The following is a 27,355-nucleotide window of genomic DNA, read 5'->3' as shown; positions in this document are numbered from 1 at the left end:
GGCATAAAATAAATAAATATGGTTTTGTTTATTTATGTTGTTCTTTGCTGACCGCACCCCCCGACAAACTTCTCCAATCATTAATCTACGGTCAACTATCTACACCTCATTACAATTACTAACATTAGCGATAGGAATTGTGGAGTTTAGTTGTTATCTCAGTTTCAGGTAATCTGATAAGCAAAACTGTAGACCAGAAACAGGTCACTAAGTTACCAAAAGGGCCAGTCACTGACCGGTTCGAATCCGGCCTGGGGCGTTGACTTTTTCCTTTAATTGGCGGTCCCACAAAATGAAAAACTTTGACCCTCAACCATGGTTAGGCAGTATAGGACTCCAATGGGAGTCTTGCCCGAAAAAAAAAGTTACCAAAGTTTACTAAACTCATGGACAAATCTAAGTTATAAAAATCTTAGTTTTACTGGATGTTGCTGAAACCACCCCCTAAGTATAGACCATTTTAAAATCGTGGTTCTTTGTCTCCCGGTATTGTTGTATATTTAGTTGATTCTGTTATTTGAAAGTATTAAATATTAATATTTGCTATGTACAAATCAAATATGTTTTACTAACAAAAATTAATTTATTATCGTATTTCAGTTTCGATTCACTGGCTTATGGTGTTTAAATTAATTTCTGGAATTAACTTCAGAAAACATTTTATCCCATATATCTGTCGATCAAAATATGTATAAACACTAAATAAAATATAGATAAGAAAAATTGGAGTTTTAATTTTAAATTGGATAATATTTTCATTTTAGATATAATTTTCTCAATAGTAGTCACAAAGTGGGTTTAGTCGATGCCTCCTAATTTTCTTCCTGAAGCTCTATGTCTTTGATTCTCCATTACTCTATGGATGTTCTTTGTTATGACTTTTTATTTATAAGTTCCAAATTATCTGTTTCCATAATGCAACGTAGTTGTTGAATGTTATTGCAATTTTTGTGGATTATGTTACCATAAATATCATTTTAACTAACTACTAACTAAGTTGCAAACCTAATAATGTCGAAAGTCGGAACATTGTGCAGTTTAATTTTTAGTTTTATAGGAGTAGGCTTGGGCATATCTGCCAGTATCGTATTTTATTTTTATGGAAATAGTATGGCAGTTTTTTGGGCCTGTACATCTGGTGAGGACAATTTTTTTTTTAGTTTCACTTTTGTTTATATTTACATTGCACCCTTACTAGCATCACTCTAAACTTTTACATAACATATTGTTTTGTTTTATTCTTCATTTTCAATTTCTTCTACTTCTAATGTATTTTTCTTTAAATATTTTTGGATAATTTTTTTTTCTATTGATATTATTTTGTTAAATAATCATTGTTTGTTTTTTAAAATTTTTTTTGGGGGAATTCAATACATTATTTATTGTATTGTTGAATAAAGGAGAGATAAGGTTATAATAGATGATGCAAATTGGATATTAGAAAAAGTAAATTAGAAAGATAATCAATAAGTTGATAGACTAAATTATAATTTGACAAAGGTAGAATAGCCTGCAACATTTTGACTACATTGTAGCTGTGATATTTAGAATAAGTTATTCTCAAGAATGTCCGGAACGTAGGAGTGGACTAATAAGAAAATGAAAATGTTGAGACAAAATGGATATTTATGGTATAAGATAATGGATGTAATTTATTTATCTTATTTTCCATCCTTTAGTGTTTACTGTAATTCTATATTTCTTTGTTATTATTTCCTTTTTAATAAATTGTTTCATACCTTTTTGTAATTCTTGTTTATTTATACTTTTCATTTTTCATCTTTATTTTCCATACCTTAGTTTACTTTTATTTCTGTTATTTATTCTCTTACTTTTTTACATAATTGTATCTTTTTAGCCCTGGCAAGTGGGGCAAAATGTTGGCTCCTAGTGAGTAGTTTTATTACTATCTTCCTTTTATATATTAGTCTTTTACTTTGTACAGTTTCACTAACTTGTACAACGCTAATTTACATGTTTTTATTTCTTAAATCCTATAATATCACTTATAGTTGCCCTCATTATGAAACAAAAAATATTAGTGCTTTGTATTTTGTATACAAGTATACAAAATACTTGTATTTTGTATTTTAAAGAGGGTTGGCAAATAAGTCCTTTCGGTTTTTGTACTCATATTTTGTTTATAATATGTCACATATTTCTGATGCAATTAATCCCAACAGAGGATTGTTTATCCTATTTGTAATATGTAAACAGTTATGTCTGTTGACACTTGTTATGATCAGTATTGTGTTTGTGATCCAGCTGAGAAGATGGATGGAAATATCGTGCATTATAGACATTTTGCTTTATTACTACAAAACAGGGAAGCGAACTGGAGAGTCACATAAAAAAATATGCGGGGTCCATGGGGATAATGCCTTAACAGAGCGCACATGCCGAAATTGGTTTGCCAAGTTCCTGAAAAAGAAATTTTGAGATAAACGATGCATCACGACATGGTCACCCACAAGAAATTGAATCCATTGATGTTAAGATGATAGTCAATCAAAATTCATCCCAGAGGTCCATTCACATACAAGCGTAGAAAATCATTTGTGGAAGCTCGGCTATGTTTCTAGGCTTGATGTTTGGGGGACCCACTCTCTGACCGAGGCCAACTTGGCAACATGCATTTCCATTTGTGATTCACTGCTAAACGTTAAAAAAAAAAGATCCATTTCTTAAAAGACTTGTGACAGGGGATGAAAAGTGGATTGTCTACGATAATGTGGTGTGAAAAAATCTTGTAGACCCAGCAGCGAACCACCTGGAACAACATTTAACCCAGAACTAGCAAATCGAAAAGGTGTCGTCTTCCGTCATGACAATGCTAGGCCCCACACTTAGTTTGTCACCCACAATAAATTGTTAGCTCTTGGATGGGATCCTTTGCCCCACCCTCCCTATTCACTGAACCTTGCTCCTAGTGACTACCACTTATTCCGGTCTCTACAAAATTCCTTAAGTGGAAAGCGGTTTGAAAACAAACAGGATGTCTGGGAGCACCTTGATCACTTTTCTGCTAATAAACCACAGACATTCTAACATGGGATTATTCAGCTGTTGGAGAAATGGGGTAAGGTTATCGAAAATAAGGGACATTACATTTTAAATTAAAATAAATATTATGTACAAAATATACTTAGTTTTCTTTCATCCCAAAAAACTGAAAGGACTTATATCCCAACCTTATATATCTGTATTTATGAAATAATATTAGCTTTCATTATGAAACAGGGCCCAGGTTGTTCAAACTTTTAAAAAAATAATGTAGCAATGCATGTCTTGAGATTAGAAAATGAAGTTTGTGGAACTTGGATTATAGTGAAGTTAATTTAGTTGGGATTAGAAAATGAAGTTTGTGGAACTTAGATTATAATGAAGATAATTTAGTTGGGATTAGACAATGAAATTTGTGGAACTTAAATTATTATGAAGTTAATTTAGTTGATGCTTTGCTATTCCGTCATTATCTTTGTGTAAATTTGTATTTAGTGTTGTTTCCGTTGTTTCTAGCTTGCCTTGCCCTTTTGAACTTCCATCTGCATTATTTGTATTTTAAAGAAAAATTAGAAGAATGGCATAGTGAGGAAACAATGGATGCTATAAAAGCACTAGCTGCTGCAATATTTTTTAGTGTCCTTGGCATATTTGGTTGGTTTATATTTAGGATATTCTTCGAACATTTATGTAAGTATTTATTTATTAATTAAATATATTTCTTCTTCTTTTATTTTTATATAAATAATATTAATGGTAACATAAAAATGAAACGAATCGGGGCTGCAGCCAAGAAGAACAAAAAGAGTTTCCACGTGTTATCAACTGTTTAGTCCCAGAACTGAAGAATTTAGGGTTTTCAGGAGAAATTAAGATAGAAAATTCCCTTTTGACCTGAGAACCATTTTCAAAAAATTTAGCTTTAAGAAAGTTGTCCAAATTTCTGGAGAGATAGAAATCTGTTGGAGGTAAGTCTCGTGAATGAGGTGGGTATGGAATGCTTCGTAACACAGCTTGTTAAGTTTCTTCATTGTCTGTCATAAATCATGAGGTATGGTAAGAGTTTAAGTACCTTCTGATTAACCTAGACTGTTTTTGATACATTCTGTCAATATCACTGCAATACGATGTGGATGTGATGGTTTGACCTCTTCATGATAAATGAATTATTCCTCCCATTGACCACCATACAGAAACTAATAATTTTTTTTTTGTGCAAATTTGGTTTTTGCATGTATTCTGATCTTTTGTTGACATTTAACCATATCTGACCGACACCTGTTGTCAGATACAATCCACTTTTCATCATACATGATTATCCTTTCATCTCATAACATTTGGGCTGGTGCCCCATATAGTACAAGAGTTTAAGAGGAGAAAAAATGCAGTTATTTCACCCCAATTTTTGATTACTTAATTGGAAACTAGATATAATAATAAAAATAATTAATTTTTTATTCGGAGAGTATAACTACCAACAACAATAGAAAATCTAAGAGAGCATCATTTAAAGTAGAGTAAATTTGCTAAAATGTAAGCCCCAATAGGGAAGTTATGTTTAATAGTTCAGGAGATATAGCTTTTTAAAAAGCAACATTTCATAAAAATGTTGTATGGAACGTACTGAAATATCAGTATTTCATTTTCCAAATTTATATTCATATGTGAATATCATAAAAACTACTACTCCTACGAAGATAAGTGTCATAAACTACTTTATAGTAAGTTAAATTTTCTTTATTTTGAGTGTTGGCAGACATGTGTGTGTCTTATGAGTCTAGAGATATATTTTTTCAAAAATACAACATTTTATACGAACAACTATAAATTAGCATTTTATGAGTTTATTTTGTCAAATATCATAAAAACTACTACTCCTACAAAGATAAACATAGTTAACTATTATAAATTTAACTAGCTTTAATTTGAGCTCTGACAGACATCTGTACGTCCTATGGTTTCTGAAATAAAGTTTTTCATAAATCATACTTAATGTCTGAACAACTATAAGTCAATTTATTTTAGCAAATATTATGAAAACTACTATTTTTATGAAGGTAAAGGTCATAAACTACTTTATAGTACATTAAACTAGCTTTAATTTGATTGCTAATAGACATCTGTACGTCACGTAGTGCCTGAGATATAGATTTCTCAAAATAAAATAACTAACTACTGATATTTCAGTACATTTTTATGGAATGTTGCTTTTTAAAAGACTATATCTTGAGAACTATTGGATGTAAATAGCTCTATTAGGGCTAATATTTCAGCAAATTTACTCTTCTTTTTCTGCTATTTTTGTATTCTCCCTACCTATACTTGGCAGACTCATCAATTTTAATTAGTAATTATACCAACTTTTCAGTTAAGTAATCAAAAATTGGGGTGAAAGTACTGCCTTTTTTTCTTACTGGCTCTTGTACTATGATGGAGACCAATATATTGTTGATCCAAACGTCGGCAATCAATTAATAGTAGAAGACTATATTTGTTCTTGGATGCAGTCCTAACCATCTCCTTCTAAAAGAATATAACTATAAGTTTTTATCTAATTATGTTTGTCTATTAATTGTTGCAGCTGTTTACCCAATAAAAGATTCCTTAATTATCACATCAGTTTGGACGTTCATGACTGCTAAATGGGCTTTTTTTCTGTTAAGAACAAGTGGTAAATATGGAAGTCTATTGGAGACACTCAATAGGCCATTACTTTCTCGCAGCACTGCATGACTTTATTGTGTATACATTTTATTTACGTAGTGTGATAATAATTTGACTGTTTTGAATCTCAAATGTGATTAATGAAGACATTTTTATTTAATTACTTTTGTATTATCAAATGCCATTATTTTATTGAATTGATATTGTATAATATTGTAGCTCATATTTAAGCCTAGTTTGAACATATTCTTAATTTTATATCCAGGTATATTGATATGATCTGTTATATAAATGTAAAATTAAATAAAATATACTGTAATTTTGCTTATTATATAATAGGTAATGTTTTGTATATGAAGAGAATTATAATTTTTTACTACTTAATAAAATTTGATTTTACCATTGATAATTTTTATTGCATTGGCTGTTTTCCTCCAGATCTTTCATCTACAAATTTCTTACACCATTAAGTTGTTAATTATTAAATAATATATATTAATCAAAATGATAATTTTTAACATTTTTGAGACATTCTGGCCAAATTTCTTGGTTATTCTCAAACTACAATCCTCACCACAGACCACCTCCATTTTGGAAAACATGAATAGTTGAATAATAAATCCAACAGATGTTAACCAATTAAAGTTGGAATTTTGAACTAAGTTAGTGTTAAAGAAAAATGTGACAAAAAATTTGCTGGATTTCAAAATACAATTTAATTTAGGATTTTTTTCCTGTTTAGTGTTTTGGAAAAATTAATAAATTTTGCTTAATCAAGAAAAAAAAATTGTTCAGCTCATATACTTTACTTTTGCAGGTTTTTCCCTCATTGGGTTGCCTGTCTAAGTCAGAGCGTCCCTCCACTTCTATCCATCCCACCAATCTTCCTCCTCAAGTCCCCTACCGGCCATGTCCTCCTCCACGCAGTCCTTCCACCGGGTTCAGGGTCTTCCTCTCCTCCATCTTTCTGGTTGTTCCCATTTCAGAAGTCTCTTCGGCCACCTACTTTCTGGTATCCGCTGACAGTGCCCATACCATTTCAGTCTGCTCCTTCGATCACCCCTAGCCTGCTTCTGATATCCTCATTCCTGATTCTATCCAGGAGGGTAATCTTCGGGCATTTCCTCCCGAAATTCATCTCTGCTGCTTGTAGTTTGGAGTAGAGTCCTGGGTTAAGTGTCCAGGTTTCTGCAGCATAGTTAAGTGAGGACTCAACAATACTTTAAGAAATTCACTTTATGTTGTCTGCTAAGATGACCGTATTCCAGAGGACTGGGTGCAAGATTCTGGTCAATCTTCTTGCAAGACCAGATCTCCTAACCTCTGGTTCCGACTCACTATTCCCATCTATTGTCGACTCCAGGTATTTGAAGGATACATATACTTCCATTAATCTGAAGGTGCTGGATGGAGGGAGAGAGGATTGTTAAGAACCCGAACCGATGCGAGCCAGAACAGTGCCACTTTGAGAAAGTTCTTCCCCACTATCCATTTAAAACTGAGAGCATGGTTGGCCCGATGCTCTTTAGTTGGGAAGGGTTTGACCCCCCAGGATCAGCGATCCACCTATAGAAGATGAGGACAGAGAAGAAGATGCAGACTGAGACCAGGAGGGTTGGACCAGGCTGCATACTGGAGGAGGAGGGACATGGATAAGGTGCATCCCCATCTGAAAGGTGCTCACCCGAATGCTGGGGTGCATTACAGTGCAAAATTACACCCTTTTAAAATTAAATGGTGCCCCAAAATAATTGTAAAGAAATAAAATGTGAGAAAAAAAAATGAAGATTATTAAGTTGTGACATTTGTAACCCTAGTTGGGGCACCCCACTGCTGCGGAACCCCTCAGAAATGCTGGGGAGGGGGACAAAAAAAAGACAATAAATAAATAAAAAATAATTCATTTCTCGTTCTGCGATCCTTTGATCCCAGTTGTGCCAAACAAACTATCCAGTTCAGATAACTTTTCCATGTATCAGATTGGATTAACTCAATTCATAACAGAAATACAAATTGACAATATATAAGTGTGAAAAACTCAAGGCACGTGATCAAACAAGAAAACTGCTGACAAGTGTCAAACAAAACAATTCCATTTTTGAATGACAATTTTCCAAATAAAAATACTGCAGCCAATTAAAGATTGGTAGGAGGGGGGGGGATTGCGGCTCTCGGAGAAACCCTCGCGGACGCAACTGACGTATGACGTGTTGATTATTTATGGATGATTGAAGGCTGAAGTTTAAAGAGTTTTTACGCAAGTAGTGATAATTAATTTTTTTTTTTTTGACAAGAAATGACTTCGAAGTTAGTGGAAAACTAAAGCACAATTAGTTGATTTGTATACTTTTTCAATATGATCTACAGAAAGTCTATTAGTGTGTTGAATTATTCCTTTATTGTATCAATACATTCACTGTGGAATCCGATATCAATACCCAATTTTTCACTCCAGCGTATGAAACAATTTGATTTGCAATACCAGAACAAACTATTTGTTGTAAATGGTAAAAATTAATTTTCCAAAGCAGTCTCACTACGAGGAAGAAATATTTACCAAAATTATTTCCCATTGACGTCTCACGACCAGAATCTAAAGCGAATATTATGCTGATTCATTTTATTTATTTTTTTGCGGATCATTGTTTTTAAGTGTGATATATTGTGGTAATAATCGTTATATCAATAAACAAATTGTGTTTTCAAATAGAATTAACGATACTATTTACAGCAAATACTTTTTCAGGGTGTATAATAATTTTTACTAGAAATATTTTAGGTATATTTTACCTTTCTCCTATCCGAATTCATTTTAAATGAAGATACATGATAAATAAGTTGTCAATCTTGTTTTAATCATTTCTATTTATTATATAAACCAATTTGGACGAGGGTGTTTAAGGTCTGTTCCAACAAATTGCGACTCTCCGGAGCATGCGCAGTACAGGTCTTGAAGGGAACCCTCGTACTGCGCATGCTCCGTAAAATTCCGGACTATCAGAATACATTGTTGGAACAGATCTAGTATCCTATCTTGATCGTTTATTATTTATTGTTTTCATACAATTCGACAACACTGTTTTTCAAATCTTCACTGTTGAAGAATTCGAAATGCTTGGAAAACATAGACATTTATTTCAACTATAAAAAAAGTTAAATGGTTAGCTTAAAAGTAATCATTCTGTTAGCCTATGTTCTAATATAATAAAATCTATAATAATTAATTTTTTTTTTTATTTTGTGTTCTCTTAATAAAGTTTTCAATCCACCAGAATGGATTGATCCGCTTTCCTCTGATAACACTTATATTAAATAACTTTTCTTTATAATTTTTATTTACAAAAGATGGATTCAGATAATACAATGGAGATAAAAATAGAAGATACAAGTCAAACATACCAAGGTAAATTAACCATTTCAAGTTTTTACCATCTTAAAAATTAAAATCATTTCACTTATTTAATAATTACCATTTATTTTTCCAGAAACAGTGAAAATGTAAGTTTTATTATACAATTTTAAACATTTATTTGTTTCTTGAGTAAGTAGTCCTGTTTATGGAAGTATTTAATAACTCCAATTACATTTTTCAGATTTGAAAACTTGCATAAAATATTTTCAGAAGAAGATGCCCCAACTTTGTTAACATACTACGATATTTGTACATCTCATCTAGCAACCCTTATCTCAATAGAAACAGATGAATATTTAATTGTAACTTATAGAGTGATAATAAATTAATTTTCCTTGTTATTTTTTCTTAATTTGTTGAGATATTTATTTTATTTTTTTTGTTAGGAGTGTCTAGAAAACATTTTAAATCAGGTTAAGTGGCAACAAGAGAAAATAAGAGTTGCATATTCTTCAGGGGTAAACTCTGAAAGTAAATTAAATGTAAATAATTCACAATGCCAAGATGGGTCCGAGCCAAAAGGTACATAAAACATTCTAACCATTAAACAAACAATAAATAATAATAATGAAATAAAAATTATGATGAGAAGATGATTGGGGTTGGATAATATATATGAAAAGATGGTTGGGGGTCTGACCAGCGAAGAACACAAATAAGTAAAATAGTAGAATAAAGAAACAAAATATAAAGTTAAATAAGATCTTATAATTCTTAAACTATTCATCTCTTTTAACACTATTTTTTTGATCCATTATGTTAGTTATTTCCTTATCTTTCTATATACCCTTTTATTCATTGGTTGTTATCTTGTTTTTTTGGTCTTAGTCCTGATGTAGGCTAGAAATTTTGGCCGAAATGATGGGATTAATAAATAGGGTTTTACTTATTATTGTTCTTCGCTGACCACAACCTGAACCATCTTCTCCTCATATATATTATCCATGGTCAACAATCTTCGCTTCATTAAAAATAAAAATTAATAGATTTATCACATTAATCGATGTAAATGGAACACATTAGGAAAACTAAAGGATAATAATTATGAATATCGCCAGGAAGTAATTAGATCAACCTTGCGCCAAGTAACTGGGAATGGACTGAAAGATATCATTGGGCTTGAAAATGTTAAATTATTACTTAAAAATACAATTTTACATCCACTAAAGTATCCTCAACTTTTTACAGGTAAATTTTATTCCCATAATATTTTGATTGAAACAAATACTTTAAATTCATTTATCTTGATGAATATTTAGGAGGAAGAAAACCATGGAGTCAAATTCTACTCTATGGACCTCCTGGAACAGGAAAATCTAAAATAGCTTCCGCATTAGCTTTCGAAGCAAAAGCTCAGTTTTATAGCATATCGAGTGCTGATTTATTGTCTTCTTATATCGGGGAATCAGAAAAGTAGGATAATTACATGTGATTTAAGTCTTGAGTTATTATTTTATTTTGATAACTTCATCAATATTTAATTTTAATTTCCTAGGATGATAAAGGATCTTTTTGAATTTACTAGAAAGAATAAATCTAAATGCTTAATATTTATTGATGAGATTGATAGTATATGCCGAAGGCGAAATGATAGGGAAGGAGATCATTCAAGAAGGTAATAGCACTTTATCTTGCATTAGAAACTATAATACTGATTAATTTATTACATACAAAAATGATTGACCGTAACTGAGTATGAAGGAGATGGTTGGAGGTGCGGCCAAAAAGGAACATATTCATTTCCTGAAGTTTTGTCACACTTTTCAGTGCTAAAAAAAGGATATAAAACAACTGAAAGTATGTTGAAAAAGAATAATATGACTATAATATTAAACTAAAGTGGAATTAAAAATTATGTAAATATAATTGATAAGTTATATAAAAATGAACGATAAGAAATAAAAATAACATGCAAAATAATAAATATATATTAAAAAGAAAGAACTCAGAGTATTAGATTTAAAATAAACAGGAAAAGTAATAACATGTAGAAATATAAAAGTGGATATAAGAGAAAAATCAAAATTGTACACACCAAGAGATGGAAAACTAACTCTAATATCTACTTTTCTATTTTTACATCTCCTTTTCATTTTGAATCCTTTTTAACCTCACCTTAGTTTACTTCATTGTCATCTTACTTAGTCAACAAATCTTTTTTAGCCTTGATGAAGTTCAGCAAAAAGTCAGCAAATAAATAGTTTAAAACCATTTTTGTTCCTTAATGATTATTTTTATTTATTACGCCCAACACAATAATAATAAAATTATTGGTTATTTAAATTAAAGGTACTAAGAATTACCAATAGTTTCCATTCATATATATATTTTATACACACTGCACGACCCACAAATATTTTTAAACTAAACCAATATCTAAATTTATTTCTAGAAAATTAACTTACAAATGCGAGATATTTACTTCCTATTTGAACTTATTAGAACCTTGGGGATAGGTGGTAATGTTATTAAACTCACTTTACTATGAACGGCACCGAACACATTATATCGACTTGGAAATATCATACTTACACATCATTCTATACTCATATATAACTGCAATTTATATTTATAAATATAACAAGATGGTCAGGGTTGCGGTCAAAAAAGAACAAATAGTTTTTAACTACTCAATGTCTGACGTTTCACCTCACTTTGTTGGGCTTCCTCAGGGCTAAAAAAAAAAAAAAAAATTAAGAACATTACAACAATAAAATACAAAAAGGTAAATTAAGGTAGGATAAATATTATGTAAAAATTAAGTGATGAATGGAATATGGTCCGGGTGTGGTAAAAAAAAAACTCAAATAGTAGATAATTATACTATTTCATTGAGCCAATGTTTCGCCCCACGTTGCAGGGCTTCGTCAGGGCTAAAAAAGATACAAACATTATAGTTACAAAAAGGAAAAAAAAAAGAAAAAACATAAGTGTAAAATAACAGGGGTATAAAATGAAAAGTAAGATATAATAAGAAAAATAAAGGTTGTAAATAGTAAATGAAAAGGGGAATAGTAACAGATATATCAGAGAAGAAATATTAAAGAAAGTACAAATAAAGAGATGAAAAAAGAAAATACTAAATAGAAAATAATAAATAAATATATTTTCTTTTTTCATCTCTTTATTTGTACTTTCTTTAATATTTCTTCTCTTATATACCTGTTACTATTCCCATTTTCATTTACTATTTACAACCTTTATTTTTCTTATTATATCTTACTTTTCATTTTATACCCCTGTTATTTTACACTTATGTTTTGTTTTTTTTTTCCTTTTTTTAACTATAGTGTTTGTATCTTTTTTAGCCCTGACAAAGCCCTGCAACGTGGGGGGAAACGTTGGCTCAATAAAATAGTATAATTATCTACTATTTGAGTTTTTTTTTTTACCGCACCCGGACCATATTCCATTCATCTATACACACGGTCAATCAATAATCTTCCAGTAAAAATTAAGTGATAAGAAAATTATATATAAATAAAAGTAAGAAAGACATAAAATAGTATTAATATAAAATAAACTTGAATAAACAATGATAAGAATAAAAACGTAAATTGTTTACGATAATGTAACGAAGGTAAAAATAAAAATTATGTAAAATATGCAGTTAAAAAAGTACCGGAGATGTATATAAAACGAAAAAAAAAAAACATAAATAAAATACTATTTTTTTTTGTATTTTATTTTTACCTTTTTTTTTTTTCGTTTTATATACGTCTCCTGTACTTTTTTAACTGTATATTTTACATAATTTTTTTTCTTACCATTGTTATGTAATTTTTTATTCTTATTATTGTTTATTCAAGTTTATTTTATATTAATACTATTTTATGTCTTCCTTCCTTTTATTTGTATGTATAATTTTCTTATCACTCAATTTTTACATAATATTTATCCTACCTTAATTTATCTCATTGTTGTAATATTCTTAGTTGTTTTTTATATTTTTTTTATCCCTGCAAAGTAGGGCGAAACGTCGGACATTAAATAGTTAAGAACTATTTGTTTTTTTTACCAACCCTGACTATTTTCTTATATTTAAGTTATACGGTCAATTATATATATATATATTTATAAATATTTGACCGTAAGTTAATTAGAAGGAAATGGTCAGAGCTGCTATATCTCAACTGTCATTTGAGGCAACTCTGTTCACTGTTCCTCCTTACAGCACTCATGAACACTTACAACATAGGTCGATATGTCAACAGAAAATAGATAAATAGTTGATTACTATTTTTCGTCCTTCTTGACCTCATGGTCTCATTCTAATAAATACAATTTCTTCTCTCATCTTCTGATTTTATTTTCGAAATTTTATAAGAAATTACAACATAATTACTTACTGTAAATAGCTATTCCCAGTGCATTATAATTTTACCACTAAAATAAATTTTATGAGTTTTATTTCATAAGTACAGATTTAAATTAATATTTATTCTGATCTTATCACTTTCATTTTTCATTACTGTCATTCACAAAACTGACATTTCGAATGAAACAGTCAAATGATTAAGACCTTATCACCAAAGTGTACTGTATATTATTTTTATTGATTGACTAATTACTATTTTTCATGCATTTAAAATTGGGAAATATTAAAATGAAGTATTAAGAACCAACTTTTAATTGAGCTTGACCAAAATTTGAGTTCAGAAAATACATGTTTCATTATATGCGCAACGAATTGTCCATGGGATATTGATGTGGCATTTATGAGGAGATTTCAATGTAAAATACATATCTCTCTACCCGACAGGTATAATTATTTATATTTTCTTTAAAACCTATAATATTTCTCTATATCAAAAATGTATTCAAATTGTCTAAATTTTATATTTCTAGAACTTCAAGAATAGAAATCATTAAAAATAAGTGTGAGGGAATCGGTTTAGACATTAGTGGAGCAGATTGGGAAATGATCGGAAACAAGACAAATGGATTCTCTGGATCAGACTTGATAAACTTGACAAGCTTTGCTTTACAAGAGCCAATTACTGATTTGGAAACAAGCCAAACATGGCTTTTCCATAGAGGTAATTACTTTTTATAAGTTTTATTTATTTATTGGAAGATCGCTGATTAACTGTGGGTAATATATAAAAGAAAGATGATACGGGAGCGGTCAAATCTTATACTTACATTTATTGCTTTATGATTAATGTTTTTATTTTATAAATTTACAACAGCTTTGTATAGTATATCTAAGATGAGTTTGCCTGTAGGTAAAGGAGGGGGAAGGGTGCACTTAAAAAACATTCTCCGCCTGACCCACCACTCTTATGTCTTCTCTCCACTCAGTCGACTTCCTTTCCTAGACATGGTTAAAATGAAAATTAAAAAAAAAAGTGAAGGAAAATTTTAATAATGAAAACAAACTAGAACAATGTTCGTTGATAAAAAAGTTTTGTTGTAGACTTTGTTCCTAGTAGCAGGGGTTTGGATTTTTTTTGGGGGGGGGGGAGGAGCTAGAGAGCTCTGCGCAAGCTCTCTTCCATGCCCTACAGGCAAATTCATTTTGGACATACTATACCTTTATTCCATTTTGTATATTTCCTTTTCTTCACAGTATTTTATTTATTGCATCCATTTTTTAAATTTTATCAAATAATAATAAGAATTACCAACAGTTTAAAAATCGTTTCCATTCATATATATTTTTTAAACACTCTGCACGACCCACAAGTATTTTTGATTGTAGAAGCTGGTCGGGGGGGTGTGGTCAGCTAAGAAACAACATAACTAAACAAAAAATATTTATTTATGCCGATGTTTCGACCTGAGTTTCAGGTCTTTATCATGGCGTCTAGCGGAGAAGATTAAGTAAAACTCAGTTTTACAGATATTCACTTTCTATTTGAATTTATTGGAATCTTGGGGATAGTTGGTAATGTTATTAAACTCACTTTATATCACTTTGTTGATAAAAAAGTTTTGTTTTAGACTTTATTCCTAGTAGCAGGGGTTTGGATTTTGGGGGGGGAGAGGAGCTAGAGAGCTCTGCGCAAGCTCTCTTCCTTGCCCTACAGGCAAATTCATTTTGGACATACTATACCTTTATTCCATTTTGTATATTTTCTTTTCTTCACAGTATTTTATTTATTGCATCCATTTTTTAAATTTTATTGCATTTTATCAAATAATAATGATAATTTATTTATTTGTTTATGGGGCAACCTCCAAATATACAAACCTACAAATAGAGTTAGCCTGGGAGATACATAAAATAAATTATCTGAGGGTACAGACAGAAATTCATACAACTGATTCTGGCTAATATTGCTTTTAGTTTTGGCATGTTTCGGATTCGGTTCTCATGATACGCGGGACACTTATGTCAAAAAATGAAAACAATCCTCCAGTGCCATTCCATCACAAGCTGGACAAAGTTTTTGCGAGTCCAAAATATATTGTGTTGACTGAGACTTAAAGTAATTATTGCATTTTATCTGTATTTGTATATATATTTTTCTCCCCCTTATTATATTTAAAATTAAAATCTGTACGGCTAGAAGGGCCAGGGGTTCAGTACTCTGTAAGGAAGTACTGTTACTAGACCAACGGTTGTGCAAGGAGGTGTTTGGTCAGAATCATGCTCGACCGCCAGATTTTTACCCAATTTAAGAGGCTGAGTGGACCCCAGGAGGGCTCCAGAACCCACAAGAGTTGACTCACGACTACAGTATAACAGAAAACAATTTTCTACCCAGCCGGATTCGAACTCAGGTCCTTAGAGATATTTTCTTAAATTTCCTAATATGTTACAGTAATATTATTTTGTATTCTTTTTAAAACAATTTTGATCCTTTTTCTCTCAACTTAATTCTTTTTTAAACATCCGACGTTTCGACCACTCAGGTCATTTTCAAGGATTCCTTATTTTGTTTTCATTTTTTTCCTTTAAAATTCTTAAATGCCGGCTAATTGCCTTTGTCCCAATAAATTCTTCTATAAAATTCTTTCCCAAATTTAAAACTTTTATTAACCACTTTTCTCACTATGTTCATTTACAAACTCCAAACAGAACCTACCTTCGAGTTTGTAAATGAACATAGTGAGAAAAGTGGTTAATAAAAGTTTTAAATTTGGGAAAGAATTTTATAGAAGAATTTATTGGGACAAAGGCAATTAGCCGGCATTTAAGAATTTTAAAGGAAAAAAATGAAAACAAAATAAGGAATCCTTGAAAATGACCTGAGTGGTCGAAACGTCGGATGTTTAAAAAAGAATTAAGTTGAGAGAAAAAGGATCAAAATTGTTTTAAAAAGAAACTAAACCACTCTCAAACAAGTATATTAATAAAAAATAAATCTAATTATTTTATATCTTTTTGCTTTTGAATTTAATGTCATTTGTTACTTTTGAATTCCCCACTCCCTTACCCTGTTACCTTGTATCCGCCTTTAGCACATTCTTTCGATTTTCTCCATTCAGAAAGATGGGTGTCCTATTTTATTGATTATTTTCCTTGACCTTTTTTTTTTTATTTGTATTTCCTCCCTTATTTTTTGTCTTTTAGTATTTACTGTATTTATCTACCTTTTATTTTTTATTATTTCCATTTTCATTAATTGCCTAATACTTTTTTGTAATTCTTGTTTACTTATATACTTTTAACTGTACAAATTATTTTTATTTTCTTTATCTAACTTAGTTAATTTTAAATCATTTTTAGCCATACCTTAGTTAACTTTTATTCATGTTATTTCTTCTCTTACTTGGTTATATTATTTTATTTGTTTGTATATTTTTTAGCCCTGATGAAACCGCATAAAGTGGGGTGAAACGTTGGCTAACAATAAATAATTTATTTATTATTTGAGTTATTTTGACCGTACCCGGACCATTTTTCCTTTATTTATTTATATTTTAATATTATATAAACATTTATAAAACTTATTTATTTAAGGGAAATGGATACCCTGTGCTTCTAACAACCCAAATTGTGTGAAGATACCTTTATCTGAAATACCACCTGATAAGGTAATTAAAGGATTATATATTATAGAGATGATATGAGGCTATGAGAGTAAAAGTGGTTTAGACAAGGGGTCTAAGTAACCATGCTGTCCTAATATAACCTGTGCCAGCAGGCTCCGAAACCTTTGCTAATTTTTACTTGGAAAATTAATGGATTGTTTTTAAAAGAATTTTTATTTTTTAAAATTAAGGGAAAACTGTTATAAAATCATTTTTGTTTAGAGATTACTCCATACAAATTATTGATATGGTTTAAAATAATAATTGATCTCAAAATAAATTTTAGTTCAATGTTTAATTTTTGATACAAATAAAAAAATGTTGGGATTAAGTAGCCCATGGTGACTACCAATACAGTACTATCACAGTATGTGTGTTATTTAATTTTGAATTATAGGTACGTATAACTTAATATGTTTACAGTTCCCTGAGGCCTTCTACTCCATGTTGGTAATAACGAATTAATCAAAATTAGAAATCAAAGGTGATAAAAGATGGTAACATTGATTGGTCACTACCAAAATAACATACAAAAATAAATATAAAATGAAAGGAATATGGTCCGGGCAAAAAAAAAAAAAACTCAAATAGTAGAAATATACTATTTGAGTTTTTTTTTTTTTTTTTTTTACCGCACCCGGACCATATTCCTTTCATCTTTACACACGGTCAATCAATAATCTTCCAAAAATAAATATAAAATGAAATATTTATTTTTGGAAAATCAATAATCTTCCAAAAATAAATATAAAATGAAATATTTGTTTTTAACTCTTATAATTATTGGGGCATTGTGGGTGTTTTTAAGCATAGTTCATGCAACAGTATTGAAGCTACTGTCATGACGTTACTGTTTCACTAGATATACTGTGATAACTGGCAGTACATGTAGTAGAGATGCTACTATTATGAAAATATTTACTGTTTATTTTGTTATTGTAAAAAATAAAAAAATTACATTGACACCCACCTCCAGGCAGATAGCCAGTAATTGTAGTCCACAGGTACGAACAGGTTGAAGACCCCTGATTTATCTTATTGATGTTAAAAAATGAGTTATAATTTGTATTAAGTAGAATGTTTATGTGCTTCTCCATAATATATCAGTAACATTCAACACTTTAGTTATTTATATTCTATGAAATTTTATACTAAATTACTAATTAATAAACTTTTTAAAATTATCTTTAATTGTTATTAGGTAGGCGTCAGAGATGTTACTATTCAAGACTTCATTAAAGCAATGGAAATGGTTCCTAAGACTCTAAGTGATATAGAACTACACCAGTATGAACAGTTTTCGAATAAAAAGTGAAATCGATGCTTAAAAAAATATTTATTATTAAAAATAACCAGTATAAAATGTTGTTTATGATAATCTGAACTTTTTATATATTTACAATGGAAGTTAATAAAATATTATTATTAACGAGGTAATAAAAATATTATTGCTTAGTATTAGAATTAGAGCCTTGTCGAGATTTTGAAATCGGCCGGGCTATTAAATCTTGTTCCCTCTTATGTTGAGCTTCCTGGTAGTGAGCGTTCTGAAGAGCTTCTCTCTGCTTCAGTTCTTGTAACCGAAGTGCTCTTTTCTGTAATTAAAAATAACTATACAATAAACATCACTATGCAATATTTTAATATACAAACAATCTTATAAGAAATTTCTAAGATAAAAAGGGTTTCTACTTATTGCAATATTGCATTTTAAACAATAGAAGTAGTAGTGTTTGATGTCTGGCTGAGAGTCTAAAGTCATGATTCAACAATGATACCGCTAAGTGGATTATATATCTTTTATGTTTCGAGTCCAAAATTATAGCCCAAGAGTTTTATTATACATGAGTCAAACCTTTGACAGATATGGCATGGACTAGTGTGGATACTGATGTTTGTTACTTTCTTTGTTTACCAAGCATTTGTACAAGTTAGATTTGAGGCATGTGGCAAATGTGTAGATTCCGGCTAAAGATAGGTTCAAAGTTCTCTAATCTAAAACAGATCAAATGCTGGAGGACCTCATGGCCGTGTATTAAGTTCTACACTTTTCAAGATATATTGCAAAGACGTCTCAACAGAAACCCTAACTGTAATATTTTCTGATGATTCAGCTATCATCATCCAATAGAGACGTCACTTTGCAACGACACTTCAAACTTTTTATTTGTACCTTATTGAACCAGTTGGTATATTTCTACTGCAATCGTCAATAGAACATTCCTTCCTTTAAATAAAAACTAACAACAATTAAATTTAATATACAGCAATCAAATTTTAAACATTTTTAATTATTATTGATCATTTTCAACAATTGCAAAAATTTAACGTTTGCAGTTACTAACCACTGGATATGATCAAGGACATGAAATATTCGGTTTTGATTATCTTTTAATTTATATTCAAGTCTAGTCAAACTTAAAAATATAACTGTTTATTTTAAAGAAAATAAAATTTAATAAAAAGAGTAATCAATTTTTAACTAATTATTAAATTTTCTAAGCTAATTCCGAGAACAAATATAGATTTCTTTTAATTTTTCGGATTATTAATATATGATCACAACTTTATGTGTTTGATGGTGTCGAAAATGAAAATGCTACAGATTTTAAGAACGCTTATCAAGCTGTCAAAGAGCACCTGACGATATGGTAAGAAGGTGGAAGATAAAAATAAACTAACCAAAAATCCTATTTGTCACATTCACACTTAAATACAATTCTTGTTCTCAAGTGTTTTTAATAATATTCCGATACTAAATCCAGACATAGAACGTTATTATTAATCTCTACATTGGCAAAGACTGACCTGGGCAACTACATGAGACATAAACGAAAAGAACTTGAACAATAATGGACTTATTTTAAGGCTACTCAACAGACATTAAAAATTATTACTGTCAATAACAAACAAATGAGCAGAGGCACATCAAGTTTTTCGACAGTCTCCCGGTTTCCTTCAATCCTATCTTCTGATCAGTCACACCATCCCCTCTTCCTGCGAGGTGGCAGGGCAGGAAAGGCTCCAAAAACCCTATAAACATTACCCTTTAACTCCTTTTTCCCTTGCACCTCCCTCCACTACTATTTTTTCGACTTCTGACTGTTTTTTTTATAATTTTCTATTATCTTTTGTCTATAACTATTATTTGTTTTATATTTTCTATTCTTTTTAATCAATAAGAGGAGGCCCCTCATCTCCAAATATCTCTAGTAGAATTCATATGGAACGGACATAGCAAAACATCAGATAAGTATTTATAGTACCTTCAATTACCATTGGTAGACAAAGGTAATATCCAATCTGAATTATGCAACCTATTAATTTAATGTTCTTTTCTATTTTTAGAGGGATAAAAACAAAACAAAATCATTTATAAAGTACTCATAAAATAACTTTAGTCAGATGGAATTGAACTGTGGGCAGAGTTGGGCAAAAATTAGCTATAGTTAAAACTAATAGCTAAAATTGTTATGGATAGGATATTTATTTATCAATGGTTCATTCATGAATAAGGGTCGTATCCATGGCAATTGTTATGGATAAAATATTTACTTATCAATGGTTCATTCATGAATAAGGGTCATATCCATGGCAATTGTCATGGATAAAATATTTACTTATCAATGGTTCATTCATGAATAAGGGTCGTATCCATGGCAATTGTTATGGATACAATATTTACTTATCAATGGTTCATTCATGAATAAGGGTCGTATCCATGGCAATTGTTATGGATACAATATTTACTTATCAATGGTTCATTCATGAATAAGGGTCGTATCCATGGCAATTTTAGCTAATAATTTCAACTATAGCTAATTTTTGCCCAACTCTGTCTGTGGGAAACTGTAAACTAGTCAAACATTTAAAAAAATTCATCATTCTAATCTAAAATACGTAGAAAAACTTGTTTTTTCCCCTTTTTATGCTAGCATATTTACTCATTCCTTAAGCATATAGCAAATTTTAATATGTACTACAGTATGTACATATCCTTTCTATGAATAAATAAAAATATAAAAGTTTGTTTACCTTTAACTGAAATGATTTGTCTGTGAGATGATTCATTTCTTTTTTGACATTCATTAACCTTAACTGATATTCTTTGATAGTCGCAAACTGAAAAAACAAAACAACCATATACAGTTAATAATTAAAAGTTAGGCATTAAAAAAAAAAAAATGTGATTTCTAACCAGATTGTTGACTTCAGACATATCGACAGATTTAAATTTCGCATTTTCTGCTTCAATCTCTGTGAGAGTTGCACACTGTCTAGTTCTGAAAAACAGACCAATTTATTTTTTTTGTTTGACGCAATATATATGATTTAAAATATTAAATTTTATCAAATAACTGATAAGACTTTTTAGACTTTACTAAAATTCCTATCAGGTAAGAAAATTTAGGAATAACCAAATCCTTCAAAACTGTGAATGAAGGCAAATATTTTGATTTATAGGTTTTATTAGCGTAATAAGTTTTACTTTCTTTTTTTTGGGTGGAATAAAAACCAAAAATAATGAAATGGTGTTGGAACTGAAAACAAAGATGACAACAAGAAATTGATGCTGCTTTGCTATCCGAAAAATTTATAACTATTGAGCCCTGTCTCATAGGATCAAGATTATTGAATGAAATGAAATGAAAAAATAATTTTATTCTTGGACATACGTCCCCTAAAAATAAATACATGGTTCACACATTAAGATTTTTGTCTGGCAAGCAATTACAAGTTTTCAGATAGTAAAATGAAATTGCATAGGGATATTGGCTTAACTACTGTTTATAATGTTAATCAAGATATGCCTATTTATTTGATTACAATGATGCGGAGGTTTAGTTATACAATAAATGGAGGAATAGGTGTTGTTTAAAGGAAAGAATGGATGAGGACTGGCGAATGGAGATGGAAAGAGAATTCTAGAAGGAGGTTGCACGTATGACAAAGGATTTGCTAAAGAAGGCGGCATTCTATAGGAGGGCATATATATATCAATTGGTTAGGATCTGGTGTTTAATGAGTGGATGGATGAATGAAGAGTGAGGAGATCAAGGATATAGGTAGGCTTTTTGATGTTAAGAACTTGGAATAGGAAAACACCAAGGAAGTATTGCCTTCAGGAAGGAGACTTGAGAGCGCCTTGGGAACCCAAAGATAAATCTTAAAAAACAATTCATGAGTCTTTTCAGTCTCAACTCTAGTTCTGCAGATTGCCCTCCATAGACCAAGGAACCGTAGTCGAAGTGGGGGAAGACGAGAGAGGATACTAGGAGCTGACGGGTGTTCCGAAAGGAATTATGGAATCTCAGGAATTGTTTGAGTACAGTTATGGATTTACGTGTGATTTGGGAAAGATTATTGTGTATGAGAAAGTAATAGGACCTGCTACATGTGGTTCTAGGACCTGGGTGATATCTAAGATGTCAGGAAGGAAGTTGCTGGCAAGGAAGATTGGTTTTGCGCAGGAACATGGGTGTGAACATGGGCGATGGACAATCTATACCAACAAATTGATAACATGAAATAAAATTGAACTAACCTAATTATGATTCCTGATTTATATTCTTATTCCCTCTTTTAGTGTATATTGTATTTTTATATTTCTTTATAATCTAATTTTTTATTCGTTATTATTTCTATTTTTATTAATTGTGCTATACCTTTTTGTAATTCTTGGTAATTTATACTTTTCACTGTACATTTTATTTTCATTTTCTTTAATGAAATTTGTTCTTTTTTATATGAATTTTCCCATATTTTAAATCATAATGAGCCACATCCTTAGTTTACTTTTATTTCATGTTACCTATTTTTTTAGTTTGTTACTTTATTTTAGTGTTTGTATCTTTTTTAGCCCCGCAACATGGGGTGAAACTTAGGCTCACAATAAATATTTTAATTACTATTTGAGTTCTTTAGACCACGTCTAGACCATCTTCCATTTATAATTTTTTAATTCCTGCCTTCAAGTCACAATGAAAACACTTTGTGTTTGAATTATACATTGAAAGTTTTAGGGAAAATTATGTCCTACTCCGCATTTAATTTATCCTAGTATTTTTGGACGAGTCACAATGTTAAAATACAGAATAAACTTCTATTATACTATGACTTGCTCAACAACGATAATACGATGTACTATTTTTATTTGAGCCAACATTTCGCCCCACGTTTCAGGGCTACAAAAGATAAAAACACTTAAGATAAGTAAAAAAATAAATGAAAAATTACAAGGATATACAATGAAACATAAAAATTAAAGGTTATAAACAATAAATGAAAACGGAAATAGTAACAGATAAAAAGAAGAAATATTAAAGAATGTACAAATTAAGAGATGAAAAGAATAAAATCAAGAAAGAAAAAAAAAAAAAGGAAGAAAATGAATGAGACATAATTCATACCTGTTTTGACGGAAGTCAAAGTCAGAGTGAACCATTTGCATTGGGAGGAATGGGGATGGCAGTTAAGTACATCACATTAGAAAATAATGTTAAAGTAAACAGTGTATAAAATATTAAAATTAGGTAAACAATAAATGATAATATACAAAATAGAGGGGGAGAAGAAACAAAAAAAAAAAAATTAAAATTTACATGGATAGGAAACAAAGAAGAAATAAAGTTAAAATAATGGGATACAGAAGTGTATACATTATATAATAGAAAAATTAATAATAAAGTAATTAATATATGTATACTTAAGCTGATAACACATGAATATAAATAAAAGATTACATTATTTAAGATTATATGTATTCTGTATTTTCTCCTTCTTGATTTTGTTCTTATCTCTTTTCATCTCTTAATTTGTAGTTTCTTTAATTCTTCTTCTTTTTATCTGTTACTATTTCCGTTTTCATTTATTGTTATAACCTTTAATTTTTATGTTTCATTGTATACCCTTGTAATTTTCTATTTACTTTTTTTAATTATGTTAAGTGTTTGTATCTTTTTTAGCCCTGCAGTACATCATATCACTATTTGAGTTTAATTTTACCGCACCTGGACTATATTCTATTTATTGATACACGCGGTCAATCAGCAATCTTCCAAAAAATTATGATGGAAGGTCAAAGTGCAAAATAGATTTTTTAATTGACAATAGACCACTTAAAAAAGATCCATATAGGTGTCATACAATGATTTTGTTTAATAATAACTAAGTAGTTTCTGAAAAAAATAAAAAATTATATCACATGAACAAAGTTCAATGAGATAGCATAAACATAAGAATGTAATGGCCTCCTGACCTGTAACTTTTGATTGACATATTTAATTAGATTACTTTATATTATACAAAGAAAATGGAACAATGCCACTAGTAAATCGAACAATATTTGTATATCTTTTTTTAATAAATGAGAACTTTTAATGACAATGGATCGAAGATAGTAGATATCAATAAAATCCACTAACCATTAAAAATACCTTACGTTAGATCCGTTAGCTGTTTTTCAATTTTCTTAAGTGGCGGTTCGTAATGGTCCAGAAAACCAGAAGAAAACTTCTTTGCAGCATTATCTTCCATTGCACAAGACTTATCAAAGTTGACACAAGAGGAACCCCATTGAAGCCTTTCAAGTTTTTGAACGAGCTAATCGATAGAAAAGGGTTAGTATCGACTTTTTAATATTTGTTGATCGATTTATTTAAATTCTTTTAAAATAAAATTTTTAATGTTTTAGTTTGATTCTTATGTTGAGAAATGAAAGAAACAGTCATGATTTTTCTTTTAATTGTGTTTGATCAATAGTTATGTCTTAAAATAAGTTATCAAATTTCTTATTCGTTCGTGAGCAACCAGAGAGTCATCTGTTGGACGTTGCTTGAAAGGTGTGTTAACGTTTTGTTTTCAGTAACCCCTAAGTTAGTTCCACGTCAACGACTAATGTACTATCTTCTGTAGTTCTCAGTCTTCAATCATATGTTATTAAGTCAAAGTGCGTTTACAAGACATAAAGGAAATGAGTGCGGAAGTATGGTGGTTTTTAAACGTTTTCCTATTTTTATATGTATGTACGGCCTTAGGAAGCATACCTCATAGGAAATTTGAGTACAAATATTCCTTTAAACCCCCATATCTTGCCCAAAAAGATGGTTCAGTGCCTTTTTGGGAATATGGTGGAAGTAAGTTACCCTTAAACAGAATCATATTTGAATATGTCATTATTGGGGCATTTATGGATACATTTTTATTTTGGTGTGATTTCCAGATGCCATTGCAAGTGCTGAAAATGTTCGAGTGGTACCCTCCCTGAGAAGTCAAAAAGGTAATTTATTTATCATTTTAGTTTTTATACTTAAACTATTTCCGTTCAGAAGTAAACTGCTAGTTTTTCGAAGTTTAAGTTTCTATTGCAACTGGCATATGATACGTATTGTTCCAACAAAAAACTATTACAAGTGCACTATATATATTACTTAGATAGTTTTAAAATTATGTTTGTGAACTCAATCCAAAATTACTTTCTTATAGATAAACTAAAATCTGAACTAAATAATTTATGTGTCATTTGCAATTTTTCATCCCTTAGACTTGAAATGCCAGTTATTCTCATATAAATACATTTATCAATTAACTACTAATCTTTCTTATCATTGAACAGGTGCAATATGGACAAAGTCGAAAACTACCTTTGACTGGTGGGAGGTTGATTTAGTGTTCAGAGTCACAGGAAGAGGTAGAATTGGAGCTGACGGCTTGGTAAATTTGTTATAACATGCATTTTGACAATTCTATATAAAGAAAATAGTTTTAAAAAGTGGCATGTTTCCTATTGACTGGAACGACTTACTAGTTTTATTGGTTGTTACATTCATAATCGTGATATATTTTTCTTTATTTTTTTAAAAGTTATTGCATTTTAGATAATTTTTTTAAAACTTAGCATGTTATGAAACATTACTACCCAATACTAAAAAGTAATATTTCCAATTACATCATATTTCTAACTTTCTTAAGAATATATCAAAATTAAAATTGCTCGATAAAGTAATATATTAATTTTTTAAGTAGCTTTCTAAATAGTTAAAATTTCAGCACACTATTTCAATTGTTAGACAATACTAGGAATGTGGTAATATGTTTCTACTAATTTTAACTCGATTTATTTTTTCATTGGAAATAACTTTTTATGTTAAGAACAAAAGAGTTCTAGTTTATAATTTTAATCTTATAATTAAATGCTCTTAAACATTATCTCTCATATTATTTAATGAGTCATTTACATTACATTACCAAGTTTTAATTAAACCTAATAAGCTTGTCAAAGTTAACATTTAATTTTAACAAGCTTGTGAAAGCTAATTTGTTTTAATTATATCTTTTGAATGATTTGATTTGAATATGAATTAGTTAAAGTATAATGGCGTTGGGGTTTTATTATAATTTAATTTAAACTAGACTCAGCTCATGTTTATTATCGTTCTTAGTTATGACTTTGTTTCTTCCTTTTAAGTTTTACTCTTGTATGAGAATAACTACAACTTGTCTTATTTTGATGGTTTAAATCTCTTTTTCCTCCATGCTCCATGCAATATGGCCAAAAAAATATTGGAATGGAGTAGAATGTTTCCTGGAATTTTTTCATTTTTTGATTCAATTAAATTGAATTTATGATATAATGAGAGATTATTTAATATTTAATCATTTTAAGTTTTTTTTTAAAATGTCCCTTTTAGAGGATTGTTGTAGAGACTCTTGCTTATAATTTTTAAAAAATTCTAATTATCTATTCAGAAAAATATATTTGAACCTATGAATTGAGTTTAAAGTTGTATTAAAAAAACAAAAAAATTTCTTTCATAATATTTTATATTAAAAAAAAATTTAGGATTGGGTGATTTTTTTTTGGGAAATAAAAGAAATATTAGAGATCTCAAAATAAAAATTATAAGAGATGCAAGTAGTTTAAACAACTTTATTTTTAAAATTGTACAATTTTTTTTTGCATGTAAAACTGACACATACATTTTTAATAAATAAAGTATGATGCATAAATGTATTATTATACATTTGTGTATATTATCAAATTATCTGTTATTTTTGGACTAAGTAACTTCTAATATCTTTTTGGTTTTATATCATTTTTTTTTTTTTTTTAAATATTCAGTTTTGTTCATGCTGTAAGAACTTCTACCAAAACTTGTTACATTTTTTAGTTGTTTTCATTACTCATTTTTCTATTCATTTTGTTTTTTTTTTCTTTTTAACATAATTACCAAGGTTCATAAAATATGTACATAAAAAATCTGCATTATTTCTTGAGATTATGGAGTTTTTTTT

The 27,355-nt window shown here is 29.7% G+C and overlaps 3 protein-coding genes and 1 non-coding gene across 4 annotated transcripts in view; 3 read left to right on the top strand and 1 right to left on the bottom strand.

Annotated features, from left to right (window-relative positions):
• Positions 1–996: 996 nt before the first annotated feature.
• Positions 997–5,632, top strand: LOC106692816 (uncharacterized). The gene is made up of 3 exons (XR_010843463.1): positions 997–1,138; positions 3,520–3,693; positions 5,585–5,632. It is a non-coding gene; the product is annotated as an uncharacterized protein (transcript).
• A 3,380-nt stretch (positions 5,633–9,012) lies between these two features.
• On the top strand, positions 9,013–18,385 carry LOC106692817 (uncharacterized). Its single transcript, XM_014439008.2, has 11 exons — positions 9,013–9,070; positions 9,153–9,165; positions 9,261–9,381; positions 9,466–9,601; positions 10,103–10,267; positions 10,339–10,492; positions 10,575–10,694; positions 13,692–13,841; positions 13,928–14,118; positions 16,992–17,065; positions 18,264–18,385. Exons 1-11 carry the CDS (start codon positions 9,013–9,015, stop codon positions 18,375–18,377), a joined length of 1,296 nt encoding a protein of 431 aa, XP_014294494.1. The 3' UTR covers positions 18,378–18,385.
• Pldn (Pallidin) lies at positions 18,382–24,668 on the bottom strand. The gene is made up of 4 exons (XM_014439009.2): positions 24,504–24,668; positions 21,261–21,345; positions 21,098–21,184; positions 18,382–18,657 (listed from the first exon to the last, which is right to left on the bottom strand). The coding sequence occupies exons 1-4, from the start codon at positions 24,596–24,598 to the stop codon at positions 18,508–18,510; spliced, it is 417 nt and encodes a 138-aa protein (XP_014294495.1). The 5' UTR covers positions 24,599–24,668; the 3' UTR covers positions 18,382–18,507.
• Positions 24,669–24,908: 240 nt separating this feature from the next.
• ergic53 (protein ERGIC-53) overlaps positions 24,909–27,355 on the top strand; it is a 32,001-nt gene continuing 29,554 nt past the window's right edge. Inside the window, exons 1-3 of the mRNA XM_014438996.2 lie at positions 24,909–25,197; positions 25,284–25,340; positions 25,677–25,774. Coding sequence (XP_014294482.1) covers positions 25,035–25,197; positions 25,284–25,340; positions 25,677–25,774 — 318 coding nt within the window. The 5' untranslated portion in view covers positions 24,909–25,034. The remainder of the gene's footprint in view (positions 25,198–25,283; positions 25,341–25,676; positions 25,775–27,355) is intronic.

Source organism: Halyomorpha halys, unplaced genomic scaffold, assembly GCF_000696795.3.
Source record: "Halyomorpha halys isolate HHAL.00 unplaced genomic scaffold, Hhal_1.1 Scaffold72.1, whole genome shotgun sequence".
In the NCBI taxonomy this organism is placed as follows: Eukaryota; Metazoa; Arthropoda; class Insecta; order Hemiptera; family Pentatomidae; genus Halyomorpha; species Halyomorpha halys.
Note: the sequence above shows the minus strand (reverse complement) of the source record. Positions and strands in the feature narration are given on the sequence as shown.

Excerpts from the sequence above, each read along its gene's own strand:
- LOC106692817 (XM_014439008.2), top strand. The coding sequence starts at position 9,013 with ATGGATTCAGATAATACAATGGAGATAAAAATAGAAGATACAAGTCAA. Across the intron at positions 10,695-13,691 it reads GAAGGAGATCATTCAAGAAG|TATTAAGAACCAACTTTTAA; the intron begins GTAATAGCACTT and ends ATTAAAATGAAG. Across the intron at positions 14,119-16,991 it reads AACATGGCTTTTCCATAGAG|GGAAATGGATACCCTGTGCT; the intron begins GTAATTACTTTT and ends TATTTATTTAAG.
- Pldn (XM_014439009.2), bottom strand. The coding sequence starts at position 24,598 with ATGGAAGATAATGCTGCAAAGAAGTTTTCTTCTGGTTTTCTGGACCAT. Across the intron at positions 21,346-24,503 it reads AAACAGCTAACGGATCTAAC|AACTAGACAGTGTGCAACTC; the intron begins GTAAGGTATTTT and ends TCTGTTTTTCAG. Across the intron at positions 21,185-21,260 it reads TGTCTGAAGTCAACAATCTG|TTTGCGACTATCAAAGAATA; the intron begins GTTAGAAATCAC and ends TTGTTTTTTCAG.